General features: G+C 47.9%; 1 protein-coding gene across 6 annotated transcripts in view; it reads left to right on the top strand.

Moving 5' to 3' along the window:
- The first annotated feature begins 7,012 nt into the window (after positions 1 to 7,012).
- The window catches only part of SOBP (sine oculis binding protein homolog), a 158,095-nt gene continuing 148,470 nt past the window's right edge, over positions 7,013 to 16,637 (top strand). For all 6 annotated transcript variants that reach the window (XR_009244906.1, XM_058660128.1, XM_058660120.1 and 3 more), the window contains exon 1: positions 7,013 to 7,640. Coding sequence is in view for 5 of the 6 variants with exons in the window: in XM_058660128.1 (XP_058516111.1) it covers positions 7,545 to 7,640 (96 nt within the window). In the remaining variant the exon portion in view is untranslated. The remainder of the gene's footprint in view (positions 7,641 to 16,637) is intronic.

Below are 16,637 nucleotides of genomic sequence, written 5' to 3'. Positions count from 1 at the left end.
ACACACATTTGTTCATGGAAATGTGCTGCTTCATTTTTAGCGCTCTGTATTAGACAGAATGTCATATTTCATTTCACAAATGAAGACATAAAGTCATATCCAACGACAGGATCGAGGCCCTACTCCGAAGAATGAAGCTCCTCATCTCCTGTAAGGAACCTTGAGGTTGGAAGCATGAGCCAGGGGGCTCTCACACCCTGGGACTGAGGGAATGCTCCGTCCTTCTGGAAAAGGCATCATTTTCACCGTGCACGGAAAAGGTTGGGAACATGTTCCAGCATCAGCAAGGAGGGAGAGGGTCCCTAGCCAGGGGCCTAGTCACAGTTTAGCATGGTGCTCAAGGCAGAGGCCAGTGACCCATACGTACCCATAAAAGAGGCATGAAGAAGGAAACTTAGGCCTTCTCATGCATGGGACGTGTGTCTGCCAGCTGTGTGTGTGTGTCCACATTGGTCTGGATATCCCCATCGCTCACCGCAGCCCACAGGCTCCATGGATTCTGGTCTCTGTTTTCCTCTTTCACATCTTCTCCTACTCACTCTCTTTCTCAACGTACCTTCCAGTTTCTCAGGCTGAAATTTGAGAAGCGAGAAATGGAACCAAGCACATCCATTCTCCAGATCCTTTGTAAAGCCTCAATTGGAGTACTTTCCCCCAGAATGTCAAATTCTCTGTTTGGGTCGTCCCTTTCCCTCATCCTCAAATCTTTCCTCATGAGGACTTTCAGGACTATTTAAGCTAAGCAGATCTTCCCCTCCCCAATTCCTGCACACCCCCTGCCACATTATCCTTTCATATCAACTGACTGGATCTAAAATTCTGTTCCTTATTACTTGTCTCCTTTCCAGAAAGTTCTGTGAAATCAGGCAAGTTGTACCAGAAGTTTCATATATATTTTCAAGAGATTCCAGAGCACTGGGCTCTTACCTATAAACTCCAATTTAAACTCCTACTTAATAATTCAATCGTTTTCACTTTTTTAAAGAGGTTTTGTTCTATGCAGTGAAACATCTTTTGACAATATGTTTTGGAAGAACCATGACAAATCACAGGCCAATCACTGCATGTGAGTTTTGAATGGATTCCTAATATAAATGCCAATGCATCTTAATCACCATGTTTCAGTGCTTTTGTGGTATGAAACATTACATGCTCACCCATATCTAGTTCACCTCCCCTTTGTACTTGGGAGAGATTTAAATTTCCCAGCTTCCTTAGGAGTTGTACAGATCCATGCGATTAGCCTTGGCCAGTGGATTGGAGGCAGAAGGAACATGTGCCACAGCCAGGCTGGAGTGTCCAGCTGCTGGTGAGATACTCACTCCAGGGTCTCCCTTCTCCGAGAGTAGTGATGGTGGAAGCACTCACGAGGATGGAAGAATGGAACCAAGACATCATGCGAGACACGGCTGCACCAGAGAGTCGTGGAGCTCTTGGTCTGACTTTGAACAAGAAGCATCACTCTTGGTGATTTCAGGTCCCTGTGATTTTCCGAAGACTTGTTATTGTAGCATAATGCAACGTAATCTAGTACATCACTGAATGGGAAATGTGCTGATATTTTATAGGCCACTGAGAAAAAAAAATGATACCATTCATAATTCTAAGAACTGAATGTAAAATGCATCATAGTTTCGGAGATGTTAAATGCGAAAAATATGAGCCCTAGATTAGATAAAACACAGATTGCCAAAGGAATTCATTAAAGCACATTTGCATTCTGTTAAGAGCTCCAAATGCTAGAATTGTACAGGAAGCTATGAATTCAAATTCCAATACTTATTGGCTTGTGGCTTAGTAGCTTCTATTACCCTTGGTTTCCTTATCTATAAAATGGGGATAATAGTAGATATGAACTCACAGATGTTCATGAATATTAAGTGGTACAGTTCTTAAAATCTGCCTAGTATAGTACTTATTCCATATATTTTACTCTCATTACTTTGGTAGATCTGAGAGCTAATTCAAGGCAACATTAATTTTAAACAGGAAATACAATTTTTTTAAGATTTATTTATTTTATTACAAAGTCAGATATACAGAGAGGAGGAGGAGAGACAGAGAGGAAGATCTTCCGTCCGATGATTCACTCCCCAAGTGAGCCGCAACGGGCCGATGCGCGCCGATCCGAAGCCAGGTACCTGGAAACTCTTCTGGGTCTCCCACGTGGGTGCAGTGTCCCAAGGCATTGGGCTGTCCTCGACTGCTTTCCCAGGCCACAAGCAGGGAGCTGGATGGGAAGTGGAGCTGCCGGGATTAGAACTGGTGCCCATATGGGATCCCGGGGCTTTCAAGGCAAGGACTTTAGCCGCTAGGCCACGCCGCCGGGCCCGAAATACAAATATTTTAAAGTTTCTTCCTAGGTCATATTAATCAACCAGCAAATATTTATTAATTCCTCACCAGGCAGGAAGACTGGACCCGTGAGGTAGGAATTTCTGGAAATAACACAGGAGCAGATCCAGAGGTGGGGGCCCAAGTCAGATCACCCCAACGTCTTCCCATATGCTCTCTGATCAGTTTTCTAGCTGTAGTAGGCCAGAATCAACCCCCTAAACAGTCCTGAAGTGTGAAGGATTGACAAAAAGGCATCTAAGGAATGCATTTCTTCAGACTTGAAGAAGTTTTCATGACTGCCAGGGGTGGCAAAGGGGAAATTGAGGACTAATGGTACTTGAAACCTTGACTGCAGCCTGTGTGTGTGTGTAGATAGGAAAGGAGGGAGAGAGAACTAGTGTTGGTGCTGGCGGTTGGGAACATACAGTCACAGTGGCAACACGGTGGTATTCTGAGATCTGTCTATGGACAGGAACATAGCACCCACCTAGGGTATACAGGTATAGACTATGAAGTTTTCCAGGGAGCTAATTTGACTCAGGGCATGTCCAGATTAAAAAAAAAAAGTAACAACTTGTATGAATACTGTCTTCATCTATAGCACATTGGACAAAAACTCCAACAGGGTATAAAATCATGAATTCTGAAGTTCATTGTGTAAGTTTTCAGGGCCAAAGTGTGCACAGTGGATTTTAATACAATCTTCTCATTTTGGTTTTCAGGAGCACATATGCCTGTGAAGGAACAGGTGGTTCATTAGCCTCATTTCTAAAAAAAAAAAAAGCTGTATTTGTTTTTTTTTTTTTTTGACATAATCACACACACACACACACACACACACACACACACACACACACACGCAGAACCTGATCTTCCATCCACTGGTTCATTCCACAAATGGCCACAAAGGCAGACCTGGGTAGGTCAGAGCCAGGAGCCAGGAACCCCATCTGGATCTTCCATGCTGGGTGGCAGAGGCGCAAGCACTTTCCCAGATACACAAGCAGGAAACTGGGTTGGAAGTAGAGCAGCTGGGCCTCCAACCATTGCTCTGACACAAGCTGTGGTTCAATTCATTGCACTACAACCCATACAGCACTCTGGTCCTTTTCTGATTAAATGCCTGAATCACCTCAGAGTAAGTAATTTTCTTTTAAAAATGTTTGTTCAAAAGGCAGAATTACAGACAGAAGGTGAGACAGATATATATATATATATATATATATATATATATATATATATATATATATATATATATGGAGAGAGAGAGAGAGAGAGAGAGAGAGAGAGAGAGAGAGAGAGAGAGACTTCTTCCTCCTGGTTCACTCCCCAAATGGCCACAACAGAAGAATCTGGAGGGATCTGAAGACTGGAGCCTCCCACAGGTCTCTCACATGGGTGCAGGGGCCCAAGGCCTTGCGCCATCCTCTGCTGCAGTCCCAGACCATAAGCTGAATGGCAAGTGGGGCAGCCAGGACACCAACCTGGCGCCCATATGGAATGCCAGCATAGAGGCAGAGGTTTCTGCCATGGTGCCAGCGCCTCCCCAGAGTAAGTCATTTTCTTTGAGGAAGTAGAGCTGCCTCTAATTATAACTCTGGGCTCTGGTTCACCTTTTCTGTTTATTTTGTTCTTAAGTTGTGAAACTGTATCTTAGGATCTCGGGTATATAAATTGTTATTTGATATCAGCTGAACAACAGTGAATTAATTGTAATGGTTCTGGCACCAAAGAAAACAGAGAGTACTTAAATACCAGAAGACCAAAAAAAAAAAAAAAAAAAAAAAAAAAAAAGCTGCTCTGTGGCTACAATTTACATCTTGGGTATACAATACAGTTTCAGAATATTTCAAAGCTCAAATAAAAAGTTTTCCCATTGCTTCACCCATTGAAGATGAAGAGGACAACACAAAAAATGAGCTTTGGCCCACACACTTTTTTATCAGATATTATAGAAGAAACTCAGAATAAAGAGGCCTCTTCCCCTTCCTCTCTCCCTCCCAGGAACAGCACTGGGGACAAAGTTCCCACCGCAAAACCTGGCCCCCCACATACGCCCCCCCCTCCCCCGACTCACTGGCGAATGCTGCCATAGCTGCTGGAGGCAGAGGCGGTGTCCCCCGAAACAGGTTTGGGCCCTTTCCCTTGCTCCATCCTCTTTACCAGTCTGTGGTGGGCTGTCGCTAGCTTGGAGATGTGGCCAAAAGGACTTGGCGGGCCCGGCGGCGTGGCCTAGGGGCTAAAGTCCTGGCCTTCGACGCCCCGGGATCCCATATGGGCGCCGGTTCTAATTCCGGCAGCTCCACTTCCCATCCAGCTCCCTGCTTGTGGCCTGGGAAAGCAGTTGAGGACGGCCCAATGCCTTGGGACCCGCGTGGGAGACCCAGAAGAGTTTCCAGGTTCCTGGCTTCGGATCGGTGCGCACCGCCCCGTTGCGGCTCACTTGGGGAGTGAATCATCGGACTGAAGATCTTCCTCTCTGTCTCTCCTCCTCTCTGTATATCTGGCTGTAATAAAATGAATAAATCTTAAAAAAAAAAAAAAAAAAAAAGGACTTGGCGTTCCCAGCCTGGGTCTCCCCAAGATACATACCTACAGACAACGGGGAATTAAGCGGCAGTTTCTGCCAATTCTTCCTCCCCTCCCACCCCAGTGCCCCGCTGTCTCGACTTTCCCGCATCCCGGCCAAGCGTGCCAGGACTTCCCACCTTATCTGCGAGTCCAGCGGTTCGCGTGGAGCCCTCTCAGGCGCGCGGTCTGGCCGGTTCCCTCCTCGTTCAGGCCTCCCGAGCTGGCCCGGGGTGTGGGCAGCTACGCAGAGCCGGTACCGGGAGGAGGCGAGAAAGAGTATTCAGCCCTTATGGGTTCCCTCCCAAATACTATGATTCCGCGTGTACCACGCAGAACAACCTTTAAAAAATTCAAAACAGGCCACGCCGAGGGTGCTCAGCCCCCCTGGGTCCCCTTCCAGATTTTTTCAAGTTGAAGTCTAAGAACAAAACAATGCTAAAATGCAAATTAGGCAACATGATACCTTAGGTTGTACCTCGTTTGACAAGCCAACCTGAAGTCTTAATGGAAAGCTTACTCCCAGCCCCGCACCGAATTCATTCTTTCAAGTACTTAAAAAAAAAAGTGCAATTTTAAGTTACACCGCTGTCATAATGAACACTACATAGTAACAAGAAAGGGAACAATGGACACCCCCCCCCCCGCACTGCATCGCGCCAGGTAATTACAAAGTGTCGTGGAGCAGGAGAGCGACCGAAAGCCTAGAACCTCCCTGTGTCCCCCGCGGAGCGATGGGACCGGCGTCCAGGACTGCTGGGCTAGTCCGAAGCTCACGCAAGATGCCTCAACCGAGAGGCTGGACCGACGCCATCCGACCTCGGACACTCGGCCGCCGCAGGATCAAGACAAGGCGGGCGGTGGGGGCAAGCATCGCTCGGCAGAGCGCAGAAGCGAGCGGCCCAGTGGCCGAGGAGAGAGAGCGCGCGAGCGGGCGGCGAGGCGAGTCCCGCCCGGGCGTGGTGAGGCCTCCGGGACCCTGCAGAGTAGACCCCTACGCGGGACCTCACGCTGTCCCCGGCACCCACTCAGCCTTGCTCACTGCCGCACCAAGGCATCCGTGTAAGGGTGCGCACCAGGTCACGGAGTAAAGCTGTTACTTTGTTACAGGGCACACGTTTGTGTGAGGAAGGGAGAGAGGACAGGGAGCGAAGTGTGTGGGGGGGGCAACCACAAGCGGGAAGAGAAAAGAGAGACAGCGGACTAAAGGATAAGTCCCACTTGTAAGTGTTTTACAGAGAGACAAAAGCTTCCTTGCGGGCTCAGTGGGAGGCCACGCTTTGGCAACTTGCTGGGCTGGGCGCGGGGACCTCTCCAAGGGGCCTCCAGCTTCCACGCGCCCCTGCGCTGGCCCCCCGAGGGGGACGCAATGCCTTGGCAGCTGCTCTGTGTGTGTGTGTGTGTGTGTGTGTGTGTGTGTGTGTGTGTGTGCTGTGGTTTCTACCGCAGTTCCGAGGTGGTAAGCTCTGCCAGGGGTTAGGGGTGGGAGAGAGGGGGCCTCTCGCGCCGCGAAATCTCGGGTCCAGAAGCGCTCAAGCCTCCTCCCCTTACCCTCATTCATTTTTTATTTCCGCAGCTTCTTGTAGGACGGGCTTTAAAAAAAAAGCCCATAACAAAACAAAAACCTACCCAACTCCCAAACCCACAGGGAGCTACGGAGAGGGGCTGGGGTCCGAGCGGGCGTTGACGCCAGTGGGGCGGGGAGGGAGAGGACCGGCGGAGAGGCTGGGGCCGCAAGGGGCGCCTCATCCCGCCGCCCGTGCCGGCCCTGGCTGCACAGGCAGCTTCGAGCAGCCCCCGGATCCGCACAGCATCCGCGTGCTCAGTGACGGGGGAAGCCACGCCCGCTCCGGAGCCGGGGGGCCGGCCTAGCCCCCACTATTCCTACACCGCCCCCTCCTCCCTCCGGCCCCGCTCGCCCGTTCGCTCGTTCTCTCGCTCGCTCTCCCTCCCCTCCTCCCCGCGCCGGCCCCCGGCCCGCCCCCGGCTCGGCTTGCAGGAGGCGCTGGGCGCCGGGGCTGGCGCGCTCTCCCGGGCGCACACATACACACACACACGCACACACACACACACACACACACACACACGCGCGCGCGCGCATACACACACACGTCCCCGCGCGCACGCCCGAGCGGCTCTCTCCGCGCCGGGCCCTGCTCCCTTTTCGCCCATGCCGACGGACGGAGCGACGGAAGATGGCTGACGACTCCACGGGGCACCGAGGATGCAGCCGTGCGGCGGCGTTGGCGGCGGGAGCAGCAGCGGCAGCAGCGGCGGCGGCGGCGCGGGCAGCGGCGGCGTTGGCGGCGTTGGCGGCGTTGGAGGCGGCGGTGGCGGCAGCAGCAGCGGCAGCAGGAGCAGGAGCGGCGGCGGCGGCATCCCCGAGACTCCCCGAGCTAGCTTCCCCAGTGACAGCCGCTGACGTGCTCCGCCGCTAGACGAGAGACCCCGGCTCCTCGGCGCCGGCCTCCCCCTCGCGCGCCCCGGCCCCGCCAAAGCCCCGCCAGCGCCGCTACCTCTCCGCCAGCGTTGCCACCATCAGCACCACCTCCACCGCCACCGCCACCACAGCCACCACCGCCAGCGCCGGCGGTGGCGGCAGCAGCCATTTCATCTCCGCAGAAACCAGACACAAAAACATGGCAGAGATGGAGAAAGAGGGGAGACCTCCGGAAAATAAAAGGAGCAGGAAACCGGCCCACCCAGTGAAAAGGGAAATCAACGAGGAGATGAAGGTATTTCTGGACCACGGGGCCGGGAAAGCCCGAGTCCCTTCTGTACCCCTTACCCCCTCGCCTCCCGCCCTTTCGTTGTGTGGCTTCAGGGGGGTCCGGGCGCGCCTGACAGGTTCGCTGGACGTCCCGAAGAGCCCTCGGCTCCTCAGGCGACGAGCCGAGACCGGCTTGCGGCTGCATTGCCGAAGTCCGGCACGCTCCGATCTGACGGGGGTCCAGGGTGGGGTGTGTGTGTGTGTGTCCGTGCGGTGTCTGTGTTTGGGATGGGAGGGTCGGGGAACATACTATTCCACCTTACACAGCAGCCTGAGGTGGGTTGGCACGGGCTCGTCCCGGGGAGACTGGCGGGGCGCCGCGGCGGCAGGCGCACTGAGGGCGCTCTCTGTGCGCCTCAGGGTGAGGGGGGGGGAACTCTCCCTGCTCCGTTAAGGGCTCCCCGGACCCCTCCAAAGTTAGGAGGAACGGCGGCGCGGCCGAGGCAGCCGAGAGTGCGCTCGCCGTCGCCCGCTCCCCGCCCCCGTGTCCCGCCTGCCGAGGAGTCGCCCGTTGCTTGGCGCTGGCTCGCTAATGGGCAGGCGGCGCGGGCCGAGGTGCGGCCGGGGTTGGCGCGGGGTTGGCTGGGGTCCTGTGCAGCAGGCTCGCCTCGCCCGTCTCTGCCTGCCTGCTCCCTGTGGCCGCCGATGGCTCGGCTCGCCGCTGCCCGCCTTCCAGCCACCTTCCTCCTTTGACCCCCACCGGAGAAACAGACCCCTGGAGATCTGCTTCTGGCCGGGCGGCCTGCGCGAGGCGCCTGGCCATTGTTCGGAAAGGCCAGCCCCGAAGGCTCCCCGCGGGCCGGGCTCCCCGCCAGGCCAGCGGTGCCCAGAGGTGGCGAGCACAGTGCCCCGTGCGCGCTCTAGCTGTTGGCGTCGCCCACAGCGCTGCTGGGTTCCGGACTCCCCTCTGGTCAACCCCACTCCCTGGTTGCCCACCAAGTTGTGGCTCCTGCCTGGGCGAAGGTTTTATTCTAGGTTTTGTTTCATGAGTCTTTCTGAAAAAAAATTATATATATATATATATATAGTTACCAAACATTTTTAAAAATTAATTTTTTTCTTTCTGTGAGTTACTAAAAAGTAGCGGAGCTGCCTTCTGCAGCCTTCTTGGTTTTCCATATCTTCTGCATTGAGCACTTTATTTTGCCGGGTGACGTGGTCAGGTTGGCTTCATTCAGTGCTTCACAGACGAAACTGCAGGATAGCCCAGGGCCACTCAGTCAGGTTCATTGTGTTTGACGTCTTCTTGGTTACAACCACCATCGTGTAGGGAAGTGCCCGGTTCGAAGCCTGCCAAGGGGGTGTGTGGATGGACAGCCTGTGCCTACCTTGCCAGCATTCCAAGTTTTGGAATTAGGGTCTTTATTTGTGAGTGAGGAACTTGGTGTCTGGAAGCCCTAGGTATGGTTCGCTTCAAAAGAAAATCAAGGAAGATTTACCTTGGAAAGCAATGTCCTGCCCTGTGATAGGTCCTGCCATTGATGCCAATGATAGTTAAGAGCCGGTGGTGTGGGGGTCAGAAGGAGAGAGACAGATTCCAAGAGAAAGAGTTTTTTCTTTTTGTCTACACTAACCCTTCTTCCTCCTTTACTGTTCCCTCCTGCCCAGTACTTCCCGATTACTTTTCCATTTCATTTGAAATTGGGCATGGGGGTGGGAGGTAGGGGGAGGAGGAGAGATGAAGGCAGCTAGGAAATTTTAGCCTGCCCTGGCCCTTTAAAACTCTGCCTAATGTGATCTATATGGATGGCAGTTTTTAAGTTTCATAGGTTCTAGAGTTACAAATTAGCTAATTTTAATCAAAACATGTGAAATGTTATCCCGGCTGGCTATAAAGGCTGACTGTGCTCGATGCTCGGGGCTCGTGTTGTTGGCTTTGGCTGCAGGCGCACTCCGTGGTTTGGGAGATAGTTGTCCTTCTACAGTATAACAGATGTTTGTCTGAACTGGTGAGGAAGAAACAAAAACAACATTGTGTGAAGGGGGAAAATGACACAATTTTTTGCCAGGACTGCAAGGACTAAGCATGGAATTAACCTTACTGCACAAGAGTTTCCTCTTTTTAAAAAATGTTATTTTCCTTCCAGAGCACCACCACCTACTATTTGAAGTTTTAATTCTCATCAGTTCCACCCAGAGTAGCCACGCAGCAGCTCATTCAGTTGCCTGCAGGGTCATTTTTTTTTTCTCTCCGGTTTGGGACCAAGTAAGAGACCCTTGGCTAGAATTTCTGGTCATGTCTGCAGATACCATGCCAGGGCATTTGGTAGGACAGCACCCCCAATCCTCACTTAATAAGTAATTTCTCAAAGTTGAAAGGGTTATTTGAACTCATTGACATGGGTCTGTTTTTAATATCAAGCGCTGCATCAACAAGACACCTCTCCCCTCGCTGCCCACCCCCAGAGCTGGCAGTATTGTTCTCCCCCTAGCTCCTGGAGCTCCAAGCGTAGAGTAACCTAACAAGTGGGTTGCCCTGTATAAAAATGTGTGCAGCAAAATGTCAGCCGGAGCACAATGTGGCCTTGTGCAGCTTCCTATCGGTGCTGCTGGAACTGCCTGGCTGTGTTTGCCTTCATCTGAACAGCTTTCATCTGGACCAGTGTAAACTAAGCCCTGGTAAGTAATCACTGCCCAGCAGAAAGAAAGGAATGTATACAGCTAGCCGGGGCCTAAGCTGTAAAAACGGAAACCTGAGCCCCCACGTAGGATCACATATCAAGGCTGGAAGGTAGGGGAAATGAAAGGGGGAAAGAGGAGAGAGCGAATGGAAAAGTCAGCCTGGGAAATGGGGGATCAGGAGGAGCCCCCACTTCCCTCCCCCCAGGGAGATTTGGCTCAGGGATTAGGGAATTTTATCATGGTGTACAGTGACCTACTCGGGTTTCAACATGGGGTTGGATCAAGTTGCTTCTGAGAGCAGAGAGAAAAAGGACTGGTGTGTCTGTCTGTGGTTCCCGTCCTGGCCCACCCCCTCCCTCCTCCTCCCAGTACTAGAAAGGACGTTGGTACAAATGTCTATTTTAAGTACAGCAAGTGCAGAGTATACTGAGAATGAGCAACAAAATGGCCTCATCACAGAGACTTCCTTCAAGATTTCTTAATTGAGATAATCACATATTGATTTTAAAAATGCCTGGAGAGGACAAACTGGCTGACACCAGGAATGGCAATGGAGATGGACTTCATGTGGCTGGCAGCTAATGTTGCTTGCTGTTTCATTAGATGAGATATTGAGTTACATTTTCGTTATCACTGGTTTAATGTACATGGCATTGGAACAAATTTAAATTTGATACAATATAATTTTGTGTGTGTGAAAGTACATGACTTGGCATGCTTGCTTGTAGTTTCCTGTAGTGGAAATATCTTGGAGTAGAAGTGTTCGCACCGCCCCTGCCTCCCGTGACCTTTATAATGCTTCTTTATCTTCCCTTTCCCCCCTTCCCTTCATCCTGGTTTTCCTTGATTAAAAAGACTGGTTATGTTACTATGCTTACAATTAATATGCCTTATTTAATTAGTGACTAATAGAGAGACTTTAAGAAATTCAGATGGCAATGCAATTGGTATTTTGACTCCTTTGTTGTTTTTAAATGAATGTTAGGATTGTATTTAATGTAATATCTCTCTGAAACACTGTTGGCTCACATGTATTCTAGTGGATGGATGTCAGGAGGGGATTCTGACATATGGAAGGGTTAATTAGTTTCAGGAGTTCATCCAGAACATGGTAGATAGAATATAAAAACTGATTTGTACTAGTGAATGTGTGAGTATAAATACATGTGTAAGTATAAATATTGTCACACGTAGGGATATGTATTTTGTGCGTATATAGCTTAGTGAACTCTGATCAGTTGCTACCAAACAGTAATACAAAAATCTAAAGTGTGAGCAATGATAATGAATCAATGGATTGTAATTTTATCCTTTCAAACTCTTCGACAAAACGAACATGACTAGATTAACCATGCTGTCTTGGAAACTTTCCTGAACAAACCATGTTCAGTGCATCTATCATGTTTGCTCTCTTTATCAATTGCTAAACCGTAAGATAATCTGTGTTATGTGTCATGGGGTCTTTCTGTTTTGCTGAAGAAGTGTCCTGTCTATAAATATTCTCAGTGAGTAATTTGTACCTAAAATTATGCTTCAGTCCGATGCCTGCAGTTTGAGTTGAACACATCTGTTAGAGTTTAGTAGTAAACGCACCACAGGATTTTCTGGTTTGGTTTCTGACCGTCTGCATTTGGCATTCAGAATGACCTGTGTCAGTTGCATAGACAGTAGAGCAAGTTGCAGAGCTGAGCTGGTGAACGCCATGAGATAAATAGCTAGACATTAAAGAAGAAAAATCATAGACCTCAGAATGTGGACTAGGAAAGTCAGCATGTTTAAAGCTGAAATCATTATGTTACTGAAACAGGTATATTTTATGTTTGCTGCTAATGCTCCACTCTGGTATCAGACACAGGAAGTCTCTGGGACTTAGAAAGTGAGTTTCGGGCCTGGTCCCACTGAGGCATTTACAAATTATGTCTGACCTCTCCTGCTAAGCAGTGGCCTCAGGTGTTGCCGTGTGGGGACACAGCCCTTGGCACTCGCAAACAGCTAGGGGATGCTCCTGAGCCCTTAACTTGGCTCCCGGCTGTTCTGCTTAAGACTCTAGGCTCTCCCCGGAAGAATGCTAGGAAGGCTCTGCTGTTCTGCTCCGCTCCAATGGAGGGGTTTCTGGGAAGAGACCTTCTCTCCATCTGGGAACGGGTAAGTGTGATTGTGGTAGAGTACGTTCTCTAAGCCTCATATGACTCGCAGGTTCCAGAGGCGAGCGAGGAAATGGAAAGGAACCACTCCACTTCCTCCCAGATCTGAAATAAACATTTGAACTAGAAGAAAACGAGCCTGACAGACTCATTCCCTTCTGCGTTTCCTGCCTCAGTGCTTGCCAAGCACTGCATGGAGAAGCCAAATCCTACTCTCCTTGTGTGAAAGACAGACTTATAGAAACCAAGAGCTAACAGTTTTAAAGGAAAGTCAAAACAGGCCTCAGAAAAGGGCAAATATGAGTGAACACAAGTGGTTCTCTGAAGAGTTGAGAGAGGGATACTGTCTTGGTCGTGTGGCCACATTTGCTGTGTCTTTATGTCTTCTAAGAAAACGTCTTTTGAAATTTATTGTGTTTTTATACTTTTTTTTTTTTTTAAGTATTAGGAGTCGTAGAAGGTGGAGCATAAAAATCCCTGAAGTCTAACACTTCCTCTTGTGGAATGGGAAGTTAGCCACAGTTGTACTCTGAAGCTAATGAGATTATTGAATATTTTCCTAAAAGGGAAGGGATACTACAGGGTAGCAGGGAAAGAAAAAATAGAGTGCTTTGTCTTTGACAGTGCCAAATGAAACACGTACACAGACATGAAAGCATGTGGTGAATGAGCTTTGCTGAATGTATATTTTAGGATCTGTAGACTGATGGGTGTTAATATCTTTTATATAATCAAAAGCCAGGGAAACTCTGTGCCACTGCTTTAAGGCCAGTGTCTTTGGCACAGACAGGGAAACAGTGTAACAAGTCTTGGTGATTTTTTAGGGCGGTTCTGCAGCTGTGATGGGAGGCAGCTGCACACAGCTGTACACCTGCCATGACTGCCACAGTGTTAGCTGAAAGCCGTGATCTGTAATTTTACAGTATCGTTTGACCCTTTTATGACATTTGATATCTTAGCAGTAGATTAAAATGTAGGGACAAGATTGTCTGCTCTGTCACAAGAAGACCGTGTTAACAGTATAGATTTTCTATGCAGAAGCATATACTTTTTTTTTTTTTTTTAAGCTTTATTTGGAAGGTGGAGGGAAGGAAAGAAGGAAGGAGGGAGGAAGGTTGCAGGGACAAAGACACAGAAAATCTTTCATCCACTCATTCACTCTCCAAATGCCAAATCTGGTTCAGTCAAAGTCAAGAAACCAGGAACTCCATCTGGGTCTCCCATGTGTGTGTCAGAAACTCAAGTACTTGGGTCAGCATCAGCGCCTCTCTGAATACACGATAGGAGGAAGCTTGAAGAGAAGTGAAGGCAGGACTTCATCCCAGGCACTCCCTTCAGGGATGGGAGCAGCCCAAGCTGCAATCAGACCTTCGGTACAATGCTGACATCACAATTTTTGCTTTATATACTAACTATAGCTATTCAATTCAGAATATATTGATAATAAGAGGACAAGCCTTTTTCCCCCCTCAGGCTGTTTCAAGCCAGAGTTGGGTATTAGTGTTAGAATGTGTCTTCTGCAGTTTGCATAGTGATGAATCATGCAATGGCTGAGAACAATGTGGGAAAACCCACTGTAATGGAGTACAGTGAGTGACTTATCTGCAAAGGATAGAAAACTGCAGTTGAGCTAGAAAGAGCAGCACTCAGCACAAAGTCTGCACTAAGGGGTGTGACTCTGGCTACTGTAATTATTTCATGCATATTCATGCATTGAGTCATCTCTGGACAATAGCTTATCCTTACTATACTATCCAACCATGGGTAGGAAGGTACTTTGAAATCTGTAATGGGCTTTTTGGATATTTCTTTTGCACTATGTAAATTTTTACTTCCTGATCATTTTCTTTTCTTTATTTAAAGATTTATTTATTTTTTATTGCAAAGTCAGATATACAGAGAGGAAGATCTTCCATCCGATGATTCACTCCCCAAGTGAGCGTAATGGCCGGTGCTGTGCCCCGGTGCTGTGCCCCGGTGCTGTGCTGATCTGAAGCCGGGAACCAAGAACCTTTTCCAGGTCTCCCATGTGGGTGCAGGGTCCCAAAGCTTTGGGCTGTCCTCGACTGCTTTCCCAGGCCACAAGCAGGGAGCTGGATGGGAAGTGGAGCTGCTGGAATTAGAACCGGCGCCCATATGGGATCCCGGGGCTTTCAAGATGAGGACTTTAGCTGCTAGGCCACCAAGCTGGGCCCATCCTGACCATTTTCAACTGGATTTGTGTTAACAGAGACAATGTAAGACTTGGCCCTGGCCTAAGCCTGGGGAGTAGAACTAGAAACTGACTTGTAATTGACTCGGAGCTCCATTCTGGTTTTACTCTGGAACTTGACTCTGCCTTTCCCCTGTAGATCTCCACTTCATCTCTGTCACAAAGACCATGATGCTGAATAGAAATCTATCCCAGAAGTTAGAACCCACAGAGATGAAAAGGGAGAGAAAATGTTTTCGAAAAATTATCATTTTATTTTTCATCTCTGTAAATAGAAGAGATCCTAGTATTTTTTTCCCCTGCCTTGTAAATTGTTCAGGATTGGAAGTTCCTTTTTCCTTCGAAAATGTTTCTGACGTACTCTGGTTTTTTTTTTTGGTGTCAGAAGGGTTTGGAATGAAGTAATGTGACTGACAGATCTTTTTTATTATTGTTAGGACTGTAAATAAGGCCGACGAGTGATGTTATGTGCTAATTAATTTTTAAATAGAACTAGTATTATATTTTTACAAAAATAATATACAGGCATGACAGAAATAATAGAATAATGAACAGAAATAAGCAAAAAGAAAAACAAAACCTCCAATTTTTCCTACCAAGACACAATTACTGTCAACATTTTGATGTACATTTTTTCATCTTCTTCCCTTGTCTGATACACAGTATTTTAAAAAAGCAGAGTGATCGCCTAGTGTACCAAGCTGTGCTTTAAAAACTTCATATATATTGTTAATAGCTTCTCTATAGCATTTATTTTAGTGGCAACATAGTATTTTATGGTTAAACCATAACTTATTTAACCAAGTTTCTATTCGACATTTAGTTTGTTTCTAAGAAATAACACTGAGATATCCTTTAACATGCATATTTCTATGCTTATTTACTTAAGATAGTTTATTTAATCTTTAGGAATCAAATGATTGTGTCAAAGGGTAGCCAAGATTTTTAAGGTTCTTAATGCATAGAATCAAAATATTTTATCTAAAAATACAAATTAAATTCCCAATAGTATGAGAGTACTCACTAACACTAAGTAATTTAAAAATACTTTTTCATGGGCCCGGTGGTGTGGCCTAGCGGCTAAAAGTCCTCGCCTTAAACGCGCCAGGATCCCATATGGGCGCCGGTTCTAATCCCGGCAGCTCCACTTCCCATCCAGCTCCCTGCTTGTGGCCTGGGAAAGTAGTCGAGGACGGCCCAACGCTTTGGGACCCTGCACCCGCGTGGGAGACCCGGAAGAGGTTCCTGGTTCCCGGCATCAGATTGGCGCAGCACCGGCCGTTGCGGGTCACTTGGGGAGTGAAACATCGGATGGAAGATCTTCCTCTCTGTCTCTCCTCCTCTCTGTATATCTGGCTTTCCAATAAAAATAAATAAATCTTAAAAAAAATACTTTTTCATGTTTACTTTTAGAATCCTATTTTCCCCAAATACTTCTTTTTATTTAAGTGTTTTCTCTGATATTTGTGAATGTATCCAATGTGTTTGCCCGTTCATAGAGTACATTCTAAATATTAGGTTATGCTAGGTGAGGCATAAAGTTGAATGAAAAGCTTTTGTCCTCAACTTAACTCATAGTGTATTTGTGATAAATAACATATTTTGCTAGGAGTAAGACTTGGATTAAAATAGGAATTGAGTTTATGGGGAGAGGGAGGGCATGACTTTTCCCTTATTTTGTGAGTCACTGAGAACTCTTTGAATACATCATGCTAGCTTGGGTAGGATATAGATTTAAGAGCATATCAACATTAAGTTATACAAGCCAGGTATGAAAAAAACGTATTACTAGCGTTTATGTATGCTTCAGAATCTGGTGTGTCCAAAATAAGTGAAATCAGTAAGTCCTTTTTGAAGACCTTGAAGTTTTTGTTTTAGAGATGCTTTCAAAAGATTGTGATGATTACTATTTATGGAGTACCTGGAAGTTAACTCTTTATTATTCACATGCTGGAATATTCGACTAAATTCATTGAGACTGAAT

Source organism: Ochotona princeps, chromosome 1 (assembly GCF_030435755.1).
Source record: "Ochotona princeps isolate mOchPri1 chromosome 1, mOchPri1.hap1, whole genome shotgun sequence".
NCBI lineage: Eukaryota > Metazoa > Chordata > Mammalia > Lagomorpha > Ochotonidae > Ochotona > Ochotona princeps.
The sequence above is the reverse complement of the archived record's forward strand: the minus strand, read 5'-3'. Positions and strand labels throughout refer to the sequence as shown.